At 31.8% G+C, this 15,401-nt stretch overlaps 1 protein-coding gene and 1 pseudogene across 2 annotated transcripts in view; both read left to right on the top strand.

The window, feature by feature from the left end:
• The window catches only part of LOC132760592 (coiled-coil domain-containing protein 178-like), a 26,985-nt gene extending 18,824 nt beyond the window's left edge, over positions 1–8,161 (top strand). For both annotated transcript variants that reach the window (XM_060752597.1, XM_060752596.1), the window contains exons 15-21: positions 1,080–1,172; positions 1,732–1,845; positions 3,655–3,800; positions 4,123–4,208; positions 5,112–5,185; positions 5,380–5,529; positions 6,057–8,161. In XM_060752597.1, coding sequence (XP_060608580.1) covers positions 1,080–1,172; positions 1,732–1,845; positions 3,655–3,800; positions 4,123–4,208; positions 5,112–5,185; positions 5,380–5,529; positions 6,057–6,371 — 978 coding nt within the window. In that variant the 3' untranslated portion in view covers positions 6,372–8,161. The remainder of the gene's footprint in view (positions 1–1,079; positions 1,173–1,731; positions 1,846–3,654; positions 3,801–4,122; positions 4,209–5,111; positions 5,186–5,379; positions 5,530–6,056) is intronic.
• LOC132760598 (uncharacterized) lies at positions 7,473–15,401 on the top strand (annotated as a pseudogene).

The following is a 15,401-nucleotide window of genomic DNA, read 5'->3' as shown; positions in this document are numbered from 1 at the left end:
AACTTGCTTGCTAGATTACACTTATCCATAATGCCCCCATCTCCATCTAAAGCTATCGTTAACGGGCGTATTTTGTGACTATGGCACCTTTGTTTGGAATTAATATCTTTTGGTATTAATATCAAGCTTCCACAAGGTCATATTTGTTTTCAATACTGTTGAGAATATGTATCATAATATTACTCTATTTTGGTAAATATTTATCATTTGACAGTTAAAAAGTGCTTGTAAATCGGAATTTACATCGCGTAAAATCAAACCGTACGTGCATCGCCACAGCGCATGTTGTTTACAATGTGGGGTACCCAACGGGGAAATTTAGTGTGTATATTACCCGTCTGGCTCGGTAATATCAATTTCTTTCGGGTGATCAATATCCAATCAAAAAGGTGGAATAAAATCTGGAAGGGTAATAAATACATATATATTATCAAATAAAACCTAAATAGTTTCTTGTGAATTAAAAGAAGAAAACTTCATTTTTTTATCTCAATATTTGGTGTTTGATATCGAAGGCATAAACTTGGGATGGGAGTCAGTGTCTACTAAATTGAGTAGTTGATTTGTTACTACAGATGGTAAAAGGGATTTAAGATTTAAAATACATGTATGTAGTAATTATCCTAACAAAATGTCTGAAGTCAGTGTTAATATAGTTAACCATTTTGTTTTTGGTGAGGAACAAAATACTTAAATTTGAATCAGTCTGAATGATGTAAATTTTACTTGTATATAATTTTGTGAATATAGTGTAAGTGGTTTTCCGTACATTTATCAAGACATTACAAAAATGGCATGATATCATTTTTCTCACTCAGGTATCACTTGACAAATTTGTAAATATGTTAATATTGCATTCATTTAGGAAACATTCAAGAATTAGTTGATTAGCCAATGTTTACTGTTTTGATGAAACACATATATTAGTTTATCAATGTCATATAAACTCTCAACATGACTATTCTCATTAATTGGCCAGCAATTTGTATTGCAGAATTCAAAGGTTAAATATTCAACTTTATTTGAGTATGACTTAAATTAGGCTTCTAAATTTATTTTATATGTTTTTTTTACTTAAGGCTGCTAAGGTAGCAGATGATGTTGTGACGGCAGTGAAGAATGTCAAAGAAAAGGTTGAGAAACTACGATCAGCCAAGGAAAACAAAACAAGGGTATGTATATGGCAGACCTTTGGTTTAGGTGTATAAAGTTTTAGAAACATTTCTATAAATATTTAACAATTCAACATAAATACTACAGACACAATTAAAGTTTTATTTTCTGTTGTAACAGTAAATTTAATCAGTTTTATCCTGATGAAGGTCATTGTTTGACCGTAACTGGTCAATATATAAAGTACGTATCAATAACCCTGCTCTGATGTTCTTGACAGGTTGGTCTTCTTTCCTTCCTTGTTTACATTGTCTTTTTAATAGCTTGGTTTAGAGTAACAATATTACATTATATATTATGTACAAGTTAATTAAGAAATACAAGAAAAACTTATGTGCCCCTCATTGTAGTTTTCTTGCTTAAATGTTTTTCATTTGAAAATTCTATATTACATGTATATCCAGAGATGGTTTTCTTGCTTAAATTTGTTTTTATTGGAAAATTCTATATTATATCCAGTAAAATGTAAAACTGTATAGGGTGAGGCATATGAACTGTTTGAGGTATACAGGGGTAACTTATGTCATGCATTTTGAAGTATGAACATTTCTATTTTAGCAAAAGCGAGATCTGTCAGCTCGTAGAGTAGAGACTATAAAACAGATGGAGGAATCAGAGAAAAGATTTGATGAGAGAATTAAACAGATACAACCTCATCATGCTCATTTAAAGGTAAATTTTATGCTCTTAATCCTTTGATTGCTTTTGGTAGCCTATCTTGCCAGCTATCGCCAGATGTTTCAAACCAGCTGTCACCAGAAATTTCTTGCCAGCTATTGTTAGATAACTATCTCAACAGCTATCATTAGAAGTTTCTTGCCAGCTATTGTCAGATGTATCTTTTCATCTGTCACCATAATCTCTTGCCAGATATTATCAGATATAAATCCTGGGAAATCTTAATAAGACATTTCAGTAAAAATTGTGCCTCACTCAGATTATATGTTGAAAGGGTCATTTATTTAGCTTATCTAAATGTGACATGTAAGAAACTTGACTATGTGTAGACATGGCCTTAGGATGTAACAATGCCACATTTCATGAAAAAAAAAACATGATACAAGACCGGTATCTATGATTCAATGTATACATGTATGTCTGCAGAGAAAATCACCAAATGCCCGATACAAATTTTTTTATGACATAACTTTATAAATTACTGTTAATTACTGTTAATTTGTAAACTGTAAATTTATGTTGTTTTTTTTTATGCCACCGCAGCATCTGCGATGCGGTGGCATATAGCGATTCACCTGTGTGTTTGTTTGTGTGTGTGTGTGTGTGTTATATAGATTATATAGTGAACTTAAAAAATCTTCTTGTGAAAAACCACTAGTCCAATTTCAACCAAACTTGGCAGGATTGTTCCTTGGGTGAAGGCCTTCCAAAGTTGTTCAAAGAATTTCATTCCATGCAGAATTCTGGTTGCCATGGCAACCAAAAGGAATTATAAGAATAAATTTAAAAAATCTTCTTGTAAAGACCCAAAAGGCCTAGAGCTTAGATATTTTGCATAAGGCATTGTCTGGTAGACCTCTACCAAGATTGTTCAAATTATATCCCTGGGGTCCAAATCGGCCCCGCCCCGGGGGTCATTGATTTTCATTGTATGTACATATAGTAAAAACTTAAAATACCTTCTTGTCTGAAGGTACCAGGCTTAGAGGTTTGATATTTGGTATGTGTTATTATCTATAGGTACTCTACCAAAGTTGTTCAAATTTTGCCTCTAGTGTCAAAATTAGCCCTGCCCCGGGGGTCATAGGTTTTCCTCATATGTATATAGTAAAAACTTAAAAAATCATCTTCTCTAAATTGACAAAGGCTAGAGGTTAGATATTTTGCGTGAAACATTGTGTAGTGAACCTCTAGCAAGATTGAATAAATTATAGCCCTGGGGTCAAAATTGGCCCCACCCCCGGGGGTCATTGATTTTCCCTATGTACATTTAGTAAAAAATTAAAAAATCTTATTGTCTGAAGGTACAAGGCTTAGAGCTTTGATATTTGGTATATGATATCATCTTTAGGTACTCTACCAAAGTTGTTCAAATTTTGCCTCTAGTGTCAAAACTAGCCCTGCCCCGGGGTCATAGGTTTTCCTTACATGTATATAGTAAAAACTTTAAAAAATCACCTTCTGGAATTGACAAAGGCTAGAGGTGAGACATTTTGCAGTAAACATTGTGTAGTGAACCTTTAGCAAGATTATTCAAATTAAAGCCCTTGGGTCAAAACAAAAAAAAATGTGTTCCTACATTACTATTTTAGTGTTGTATTTATGCGGTGGCATAGCATTTTTTACAAATGCAATCTTGTTCTTCATATTTTGCACTTAGATTGCTGACTTGAGGCTTTAAACTGTAAGCTGCTCAATCTATGTATTTTGAACTAAAACATAATTTTTTCATAGACTGATCAGAATTCTATGAATTATACTTATTTTTATAGGAGAATAAAGAATTTTCATATTGTTTTTCAGGAGGATCTGTTGAAAGTAAGTCGAAGATTAGACCATATGGAATGGAAAGCCGACATGATGAAAAACAAAATGGACGACATGGATAAATCACAAGGCATGATGGATAGACTTGTCGGAAATACCACAAAAGCCCTCGAAACATTGAAGTAAGGAATGAATTTTTTTTGCAACATTTTCTATTAAAGTTCATTTTTCTGAATTTTTCAGAATGTCTCTCCAAAGAATTAAGTTGCTATTCTAATGAACTGTTGGGATTGTGTCTGTTTTTGTGACAACAAAATGTTTTTGTTACAATGTACAACCCCCAGACTTTCACTGTTTCCAGATATTGCTTTGAAATTTGGAATACTGTAATTGTTTATGGCCATCACCTATACTTTTAATACCTGCAATACCTGCCTTTTGTTCCTTCTTTTTTTTTTGTCAAATTTTAAGTTTTCTTAGAAGATTTTATATGTATATTTATAGTGATCAAATAGAGGAGCTAGAGTTACAGATAGAAGCTGCTCAGAAAATTGAAGATGATCTGAAGGGACAGTTTTCAGACATTCAGCGTAAGTTTCACCCCTTATACAACACTACATGTACTTTCCATAATCAGTCATAGCTGATCTGACAGTTCTAAATTTTATAATGGCTTGTACCTGTTTTGAATTTTGAACTGTCCAATCTAAAGGTGTTTTGATATCAAAATGGTTGAATTAAACAGTATGGACTGAACAAATGCACATGCTAAGCCTGACTGTATATAATGGTTGTAAAGCCAGTCATTATGGCCATTAGGAATGAAACCTTACCATGCTTAATATATCTTTAACAGACTTATTCATCTTTTAGTCTGGACAGAACTGTTCATCATGTTTAAGGAAAATTTCAAAATATATACTGACTGAATGACAAACAGTGCAGACCTTGATCAGACGGCACAAATGTACTATCTTATCTTGGTTTGACTGGTGACACAATTAAAATATGTTGCTGCTAGCAGGTGAATGGTTCAGGGTTCAGTTCTTCATGATTCAGTTTGTCATTGCACTGACTCTTGGTTGATAAACTAATTTTGTCCATTTATTATAAAGAATACATGAATGGCATCAAATTTTATTTTTCAAAAGCTTTAACACTGTCATATTTTATGAAAAATTTATTGAGCCTTCATTAATTTTAAAACAAAATACATGTATATAGATTTCTGTATTACACTTCCATCAAGAGAAGGGATAAATTGGCAAACTGGCTGCTTAGAACACAGGGGGTTGTTTAGTAAAGGTAGAAATAAGAACAATTTGTGTCTGCTCAGAAAATTGACCAATCACAAGTCAATTTTAAAAGTAAAGATTTCTTATTAAATTCTTTTCTAAAGTTAAGTTTTTTTATTTTTGTTTTAGTTCAAAACATCTGAAACATATTTTCATCTTTTATTCTAATGTTTTGAAGGTTTGCTTTGCTATTTTCAGTTCGAGTGCGAAACAATGAGTCAAGTCACAGGAAATTTTTAGAGAGCAGAAAAGTAGTTCTTAGGGAATTAGAGGTAAGGTTTAATGATAGATTTATTTTATACTCACCCTTGTGCCAGCAATAGACTTGGTTGCTTTTTACATGCAGATGCACTGATGATATTAACATGAAAAACAAATTGTTGAAATCAATATTTCTTTTACATTCCAAAAAAAATTTTTTTTTCAATTCTAAATCATTATGTTATTTTTATGTTTGTGATTTTAGGAGGAAAAGAATAAAGCCATTAATGCAAATCAAGAACTTGCGTCACGTTACAGAACTTTACAGAATAATCATATGGAGGTGAAAGATAAATTGATGAATAATTTTGAGGATAGAGTCAAGATGGAAAATGCTATCAAGGATGTCAGAGAAGTAAGTTTTAACTGTTTATATAACTTGATCATCACTAAAATTGTGTAATGGAATTGCTCTCAGCTTTAAATTTGGAACCTACCATTGTTATTTTAGGTGGATTCAATATCGAAAAGCTTCTATTTAGCAAATAATGTTTAGGTTTGTCTGAAATTCTTGTCGCAAGCATTCTTCATGTAAAAATATCAAAAATATTGATAACTTTGTACTGATATTTTTAGTATGATTTACACAGATACCTGATCATTGAAATATTTAAGGAAAATTGGACATTTGAAATTTTAAATACAATAATAAAGACATCCATGTATATCCTCAAACGCAAAGCATTTTCCTCATTTTACAATTTCTATTTCAAGGTAGGTAAATGTAATGGCAAGATAATTCACCAAGTATGCGTGTTGTGTTTCATAAAGGTCAAAAATAAATCTTTGTTCCTTTTTCTTTAGAAATATGTTGTTGTACATGTATTAATATAGAACTTGAATTAAGTATTTAAAACTTCATGGTGTGTTTTTTTTTTCCAGCTACAAGCCTTACAGATTAGAATGCATGGTGCTATGATGGAGTATTACAAATATCGCGGTTTGTATAATTCTGCCGAACTTTCCCGCATGGAGGACTTGTCCATTAAGAACAGCGAGAAAGTTATTGAGTTACAGGACAGTATGGACAAAGCTTTAAGAAACATTTCAGACTTTTTACAAACTCAAATGACCGGAGAGGCGATCAAGAAAACGGCATGGGATAATGTTCAGAAACAACAAAAACGTGCGGCGGCCAAACAAGCGCGGAAAGATATTAAAATGAGGACATCAAGTACAATACAAGTTGCTTCATGAAAAAAATGATTGCAATAAAAAGATGATTTAGAAACAGTGTGTCATATGTATTGATTTACAGCTGCATTTGTTATTAGTAAAACAAAGTATTTAGTTAGAGTCAAATAATTGTTGTTTTTTGTTGTTAATATTTTTTGTTTTCATATCATATCATTTAAATGATTCTTTTGTTTAAGGCATGGAAAAATACACATGAGATTTGGTATGTGTACATTTTAGTACATGAGAAATAATTATTATTGATTTTGTTTGGAAATTTTATCAAGCACACGAGACACATTGATTTGTTTTGCCAAAATCATTAAAAATCATCAAGGAAGGACCACATTGTATCCTTGTTTCTTTTAAAACTCTTATATTTTATTATAATAAAATAAAACTATGGTGGCATATTTCTGCCACCAGATAACCATATAAATTATAACTAACTAGTTAATTAAGAGGTTAACTAGTTACGTAACAAATAAATTAATCTTACAGATGATAAAATCACTAACTGTTACCATGTTATAACAAACCCGTTTAACATGGTTTTAAATTTGTATTTTTATTGATTTTAAATTGAAAAAGCTGTGATAATAATGTATACCAACCTAGTGCTTTAAGTTTTGTCATTATACATGTAATTATATGATTTCTCGAACCTGTGATATTATTTTAAACATTCTAGTTTTATTACTTTACTACTTTTTAGTTTGTTCTTGCATTGTCTAAAATCTTTGACATCATATGTTTGTGAAACAAGCATTATTTTAAGACAGAATATTTTCAAAAAGTTGTTTTAGGTTGTGAATGGCTATTTATGTTTACTTTTTGTATGCCAAGCCAGGTTTTATGTAAATAATTAAGATGTGCTGATTAAAAGTTTTGGTAACAACATTTCAATGTGACAGTATTAATAAAGTATAATATTGTCTAAGAACTACATTGTAACAATTTATTCAATGTGACATTGTTCTAAGTGACATAATTCTGTGTGACATAATTACATGTTACATTATTAAATGTGACATGAATCAGTCAGATATTTTTCATATGTAACATAATTCTGGGCGGCATTATTTCATGTAACAAGGTTCATTTGACATTATTCAGTGTAACATGACAGAGTGTGACATTATTTCATGTAACATGATTCAGTTTGACAGTATTGTATGTAACATGAAATTGTGTGGCATTGCTGTATGAAACATAATTAAATGTGAAATCACTATTTATTGTAACATGACTTAATGTGAAATTGTTACATGTAACATAATGCAATGAGACATGATAGGTTGTATGATCCAGTGTTATAATTATATGTAACATGATTCCATAAACCAGTTTCTAATTTTTCATGTCACAGTTTATAAAGCATTTTGCACATTGAATTTTCACGGTAGGCATAATTATGTATAAAAGAAAAAAAGAGTTAAGATGGTAATAATTATGAACAAGTAGAAGTAAACCATTCTTTTTATCACTTTCTAAATATCACCCTCTTAAGTTGTTTTACTTCCTATCTCAAACTAAAGAATCCACAGTTTTTTTTTACTCCCTTTCTCAAATGATAGAATCCACTATTATGTTTGATTGATTATAAAACTGTACTTTTTTATTATTGACCTTGTCATCATCACTGAATCTTTTAAATTCTGAAGAAAAGAAATTTGAAATCATAAAAGTCATATAAAATTGCTGGATACAAAATCTACTTGCACTGGTACAAGGAAAGTCAAGGAAGGCAAAAATATTTTTTTCTTTTGATCCCGTTGCATGCTGGGTAAAATATTGTCGTCTGCCAAAAATTCATCGACTGCTTTTAAACATAAATAACAGCTAGGTGCCTGTGCGGACTATAATCCGTTGTGCCAGACAAGGTGCTGTGGTTTTCGACTGCTTGTTTGCTACCATGCTTGTTGCAAAAGCTATCATGATCGATTGCAGTAGACTATAAATGTCAAAAATAAAATGCTGAAACTTTTGATTGTGAAGTATTGAGTACAGCCAGTTGATATTTACAAAAGATGCAGTATTATATACATGTATATGCAAGTAAATGGACACTATATATATGTGATTGTAAAGATATGTTTTCCCTTTTGAAATACATGTACAATGTCAGTTTGTCTCATACCTGTGATATGTTCAATTAAAATCATAAAAATGCCTTATTTCTTTGTTACGTTATCTTCTTCATTTTACTTCCCTTGTTTTAAAATTGATACTGCTACATATTTCTTTATACTAATTGGGGGCGAATGAAGGAATAAGAGCAAGAACAACAAATAGATTTTAAACAATGCACATTCGAATTTCCTTCAATAACTTAACATTTACAGCAGGTGTAAAATGTTGATCACCTCAGAGTTGTCATATTTTATTGGTCCTTCAGGGGTCATTGATTCAAGCATATTTTCTGTTGACCAGCGAATACTACGTTAGCTGGTGCTAGGGGATATGCCAGGTGTTGCATCTTTTCCTGCAGTATTTCTTATGAACAGACTATGAAACAGTCTGCAGTTTTCATCTCACAGTAATAACCTCCCTTGGCAGATTGTACTATACTTATAAGGTGTGCTCACTGGGTAGGAGATTGCTTGATACTTTGCCCCTTTTACAGATTTTTATTATAAAGCAACGTGGATGTGGAAAACCAGCACGTATCTTTGAACATATAGATTTTCAAAACCAGTACGGGTTCATGACTTCTCTTTTTGAAAATGTAAATAAAATATTCAAGAAACCTAAAGCACTTATTCAACTTGAAATAACGTACAGTGTAACCTATGTAGATAAATTACCACTGTAGAACACATGATATCAATTTGTCTCAAAATAAGGTTCACAAATAATTCAACCTCTAGAGTATTCCCTCTCAGCAACAGTTGCAATCTTTGTCTCCAAACGGGTGCTGCTCTACAGCTGTTACACTGTATTTATAGGAATATATAATGTATAACGTATATATTATGTCAAATTCTGCAGCAAAATAGGCATTTATAAAACTGAAGGGGTATAATTGTGGTGATAGAAACAGTAATTTTGACCTTTTTCGCATAAAACATGGATAGCAATGGTAATACATTTCTAACATACTTTTAAAGGGGCTCTACTGAGGTTATTTGACATGACTGGGCTAGAAATAATTTTGCGGTATTAATGATTCATTTGGTGTACGTCTGGACCAAAATTTCGGATCATTCTCTCCGTTTTTCCAGAAAAATTAATTTAATTGTGAAAATTTGACCCAAGATTGTAAAGCGTTACAACGATTTTCATTTCAATCGAACAATAATAGCACAAACACACAGTTTTCAATTTGTTTCTTAGTACATTTGTATATTTCTTAATTATCTTTTGCACAAATCTTATTGTTGTAAGTGCTTCAGCTGATCTATAAAAGGGATTCAAATTTTAGGCTTTTGGCTTTGGACCTCAGCCAAGTTCCTTCGTTGTTGTTGGGTTTTTTGTTTTTTGTTTTTTTTTTCAATTTGTTTTTGCAGTTTAAGTATCGTGATAGCTTAGTCACACTGGTTATTATATTATATTAGCAGATATAAAAAAGGGCAATATGTAACAATACATATGCAGCTTTCCCCCGCAGTAAATAGGATCTGGTATGACTGATTACATTTTAAAATCATGAATTAAAGCTCGGACTCGTATTTGTCCACGAAAATCAAACAGTATTTGTAACCAAAAATCGCAAACATGTTTTTTTTTTTTAACTTTGTACACATTTATCCGTGAACTTGTATCTTTTTAAGTCAGCACTTATCGACAAAGCGCCTCGAAGCTATGAACAGATGTAATACATGTATGTAGATGTTAAATAAAGTGACATCGTGAGATAAATCTTATTTTGAGAGGAAAAGTAATTAATCACAAAAATAGAACATTACAAGTATATATGCAGTAATAAAGTTACTTAAAGTGACGATAATCGAAGCCTTGATCAACAACAGACATATATCGATACATTTTATACGTATCATGATTATAAAGCTTGTATCATTCAGAAAATCACGTGCAAATGACGTTAACAATTGTTTTGTAAAACGTCATGTACAGTGTCATTAATAATATGACGTAATGTGACGTAACGTTTGCTTAGAAACCGATTTCATGTCATTCATGGTCGTTGCTATATTATGAACTTTTATTGTAATTTCTTATTTAAAGGAATATAATCAATAAAAAAAAATTAAAAAAAAACCAGTTAGCAGTCGAATCGTGTTTCAACTCCTGGTTATGGAAAACTGCCCTCTCCAGTTTAAACCAGTAGTGCTGTACTTACCAGGGCATGGACGTTATGACAAGAAGCCGATAGGGTTTGAACCAAAACCCCTGTTTCAAAAGGTATCATATTTTGAATATAATAAGATAGTAACTAATGATAGATATGTGAACATGAAAAATTATGCGGCAGAAGTACTATAGAATATCAATTAAAATGAAATATAAAGTCCGCATGGCCGAGAATCGGTGCCTTGTAAAAAGACCTTAAGTATATGGAAAGTAATACTTTTGGAGAAAAAAAGCATATACAGTTAAAACCCTCAATTAAGACCATCATTGGGACTTGATCAAAGTGGTCTTAATTGCGGGGTGGTCTTAATTATGGATATTCTTATCATTGCTTACACACTTTATGGCCATGGTCTTTTTAATCATTTTGTATAAACAAACAATATGTATCTTAACCTGCAAATACAATATAAAAGTATGTTATATTTAATCTGATGGAAAGAAACATATATTTCTGAAGAAATATAATATCAAATTGTCTTTGGTCTGATTTCAATATTGGTTATTATATGACGTACATAATTCACCTATCAAATATGAAATTAATTCTTCGCTTAAAGCAACATTAATTAACCACTGTAAAAATTACTTTCTCAACTTAATATCCCAATAATAACAGTTTTTGACACCATGTGGAATCAAATGTCATGCCTAAGAGCATTCAAGCAGATATATAATAACAACATAACAACAACTTTAATATCTAAGTAGATGTTGACTTAAAAAAAATATCAGGGGTCTCAATAGTGGGATCAAATCAAGAACAAAACAAAAAATTGGGACTGAATTTGGTGGTCTTAAAAGTGGATAAGCTTAATTCTGGACCATGCAACCATAGACATAAAGAACAGAATATTTTGTTCTTTTAAAAATGGTCTTTATAGCGGGGTGGTCTTAAGTAGGGATTCTACTGTACTAATTAAATATATAAGTCTTAATTTAGCAGAAGTATTTTTTTATATACCAATCGAAGATAACGCAATCCTTAAATAGAAAAAAATGTACAAAACAGATAATATAAACATTTAATTTTCTACCATACCGTTATCATTTTGAAAATTCTATTAATCTGTTTTCTTCATGAAGCTTTGTCTGCCTATTTTATTCACTTTCAAGACACCTGAGTTGTGGAAGACTTACAGAAAATTATCGGCTGCCATGCCGACCGGGAAACCGACAGATTGCAATAAGGGTACGTGTCATAAAACTCTAATTAATTTATTCTCTTGAACTCGCTTATTTATTATTGCCAGTTTGGACATTTTCTGGCTTAAAACACGTGAAAAAGAATCTTACACGCGCTGCTATTTAGTATATATTTTTATATAGTCTTTCATGTAATCCGTTATCACGGAACTGTTTTTAAGTTCAACACAGGCTCAAAAAGTGTTATAAAATTATATCTTTATTTTAGTGTCATCCGTGTCCTGTATAAAATGCTGATCACAGTATAGGATAAATCCTTTATTTGCCAATCCATTAAATCTAAGACAAAATATCTACATACATGTAGTTCACAACTTTTCTAGAGTAAAACTTACATAATTTTTAATTTTACAAATTACTCAATAGATAAGAGCGATTAAATAGTTTAAAGGCCCATTAAGCCTCAGATTTTTTTTCACCTTATTTTGTTACAGTTTCCTTCTATAGTTACTCATTGGCCATAAAGATTAAGTATCTGTTGCCTTTTTCTCTTTGGCATTTTGTATAATTATAATAATTTAGTATTTTGTATAGAAGACAAAATACTACTTTGTTTACAATTTTCTACCTTAACGACCTATTACTACATGTTCAGTGCTATACTCTCTTCACTTGCTTTTCATCTAAAATTCTCTAAATTCAATACTTAAACATTATTGAACACATATTTGACCTTTCTAAGGAATTAAAAAAAAATTGATTTCTGAGGCACAACGTACGTGTCTTTATATAAAAAGCTTGCAACTTAAAATTATCATTTTTGGTCCGCTTCGAAGAAAACGTTTTGTTTTTTTTCTGAATTCTGTATGAAATCTCAAAGGTTTTGTAGGTTAATGTATATTCTGGGCCAATTTCTGACCAATCAAACACCTGCGATATAAGTTAGAGCTGAGAAAATTTATTTATAACCTGGTCGATCGGTACCATTCTACGGCTTACATCAATGTTCCATAGGTGAAATGCTTGGATGTACTTAATTTATATTATACTGTATTTTTTCCTACACAGCGCCAAATAAACTGTCATATCCCGAGAAGGGTGGTATGAAATGTATGTGTTACGAGAAACTCATGAAAATACTACAAGAGAAAGTGAACATTCCCCCTCCGCGCATCTATAGGGTGCAGAAAGAAAACATTCCTTCCAGGATTAAATCAGAAAGGTAAGCTGATTATCAGTTTTCAGTATTGTTGTTGGGTTCTTTGCTGTTTTGTTGTTTTAAGTGCATATTTTTGTTGTTTTAATAGTTGTAGATTCTATTATATCAGAAAGTGTGTTCAGGAATTATAAGGCTTGTTTTTTAAAATAACATGAACACGTGGGTAATAACGTACATATTCTATCATGTAAAACACTTTATAATCCAGATTGCGACAGTGCGATGACGACAATACGACAGTACGGTGACGACAATGCGGTGGTGCGATGGCGACAGTGCGATAACGCGATGACGACAGTGCGATAATGCGACCGTGCGATAACGCGATGGCGACAGTTCGATAACGCGATGGCGACAGTACGATACCGCGATTGCGAAAACGCGATATTACTGTCGACTCGCACAATCGTATTGTCGCCATCGTATTATCACACTATCGCCATCGCACCATATCGCATTGTCGTCAACGCACTGTCGTCATCTTACTATCGCATTGTCGCCCTCTGGGTTATAATTAAAGTATAACCACGATGGCCCTAACGGTATTCCGTAGAATAATTAATGCATCCAATAACTATTTCCCCGGCAACATCTTTCAGAAATATACATCTCTTACATAAGTCGTGCTGACACTATAATTAATCTGGATAAATTCGGAACAAATTATCTGCAACTAAAATGCAATCCCAAACACTCTTACCAACTAGTCTGTGAATACATCATGGAAATAATAAAAAATCATATATGATTAAAACTTTTATGCATAAATTACAATTCATTTCAATAGTTGTCTGCCACTCAGGTTAAAATATTTATTTAGATCTAAATAAAATAAGCTGCAAAAGTCTCTTCTATGTGGTTGAAATGCGGTAATACTATTGTAAATTCAGATTTAATGCGGTAATACAATTGTAAATTCAGATTTAATGCGGTAATACTATTGTAAATTCAGATTTAATGCTGTAATACTATTGTAAATTCAGATTTAATGCGGTAATACTATTGTAAATTCAGATTTAAGTAGTATCAAACATATCTGCATCCGTCGAATTTCGTTTCAAACGGTGGGGGAAATAATATCACGTGTACCGAAAAATTTGAGTCGGTGGCCCCCTATTGTTTTAGTCATTAAGACTGCGTATTTTAAAGGACGTTTAAAGAAAAAAAAAGAAAAAAATATTTCAGGACTTTTTTTAATAAGTAGCTATAAAGCCGAAAATGCGGCTAAACTGAACGTCAAATTTTACACAAAATTGACAATTTTCTTTCCATTTTTCAAACATTTTTCGGCGTAAAACGATAAATTTTATATTAGCTTAAAGGAAAAAATAATTTCCGTCGAATGCTGTAGAATCTAGGATAGTTTGTCCGCCTATGGCGTTGTCATACAGTTGCCAAAGATGTCATGTTCAAAAACGAGCTTTGATGGTCAACTTTGACGTCGTGTATTAAAAACATTGGCTAAAACTATTGGAATAAATTCAACGGAATCTAATCAGAAATATGGTCATTTTTAACATGCCAATTTTCAAGACGCTACTCGAAAGTTCGCAGTTTTGCGTTCTACTATTTACATGTAAATTTACATACTAAGTATTCCTTTTAAACTCTTCATTTATTTTCCTTAAAGCCACATTAAGCTGTTAAACAGACAAACATGTTTTTATACGTAAACGCAGTAATTAATTTGGATTTAAAACCTTTTTAATGCTTATTACTTTAAGTAATTAGCGTCAACTGTGAAATAATTTCTTGAAGCTTTTAAAAATAACGATAATATTACCATTTTTAGACTTTTATGGACCTGTTGATTTGTTTCACTTTCATGAAAGTGAGTAGGTTTAATGGATCTATTGCTATCGTGTTACATTTCATTGGCAAATTCATGAGCATACACTTATTTATTTAAGAAGAATTATTGTTCATCAACAATTATTTTTTGCAGCATCAGGCCAAGCTGGATGAAAAGGGCTGCGCAAGGTTTCCATGACAACGAAATGGACCAATATCCATTACAAACGGTCATCATAAGATGGCAACTCAGACGGAAGTTACCGAAATATAATCCGGAAACGTTGAAGCGCATTTTGGAGCCTTACGGCGGTGTAAGAGATATCCGAATATTGCGCCCTAATAGCTGTCTAGTGATTTTGAAGGATATTTTGACAGCATGTCGTGTAATGCATTCTCATTCCCTTGGACATCCTTTAAATAAACTAATCTGTTCGTGGTGGCACAAGTCAATGGCAAACAAGTGTATTGCGACAAGTGCACGTGGAGTATCCATTAAGACAAATGTTTTTGTAGTATAGCCTTTATTTCCTGTTCAATATGTCAAGTTATTATTCATTAAAACATTAGTTTTGGAATAA

This window comes from Ruditapes philippinarum, unplaced genomic scaffold, assembly GCF_026571515.1.
Source record: "Ruditapes philippinarum isolate M1 unplaced genomic scaffold, ASM2657151v2 ctg1341_1_1_1_1, whole genome shotgun sequence".
NCBI lineage: Eukaryota > Metazoa > Mollusca > Bivalvia > Venerida > Veneridae > Ruditapes > Ruditapes philippinarum.
The sequence above is the reverse complement of the archived record's forward strand: the minus strand, read 5'-3'. Positions and strand labels throughout refer to the sequence as shown.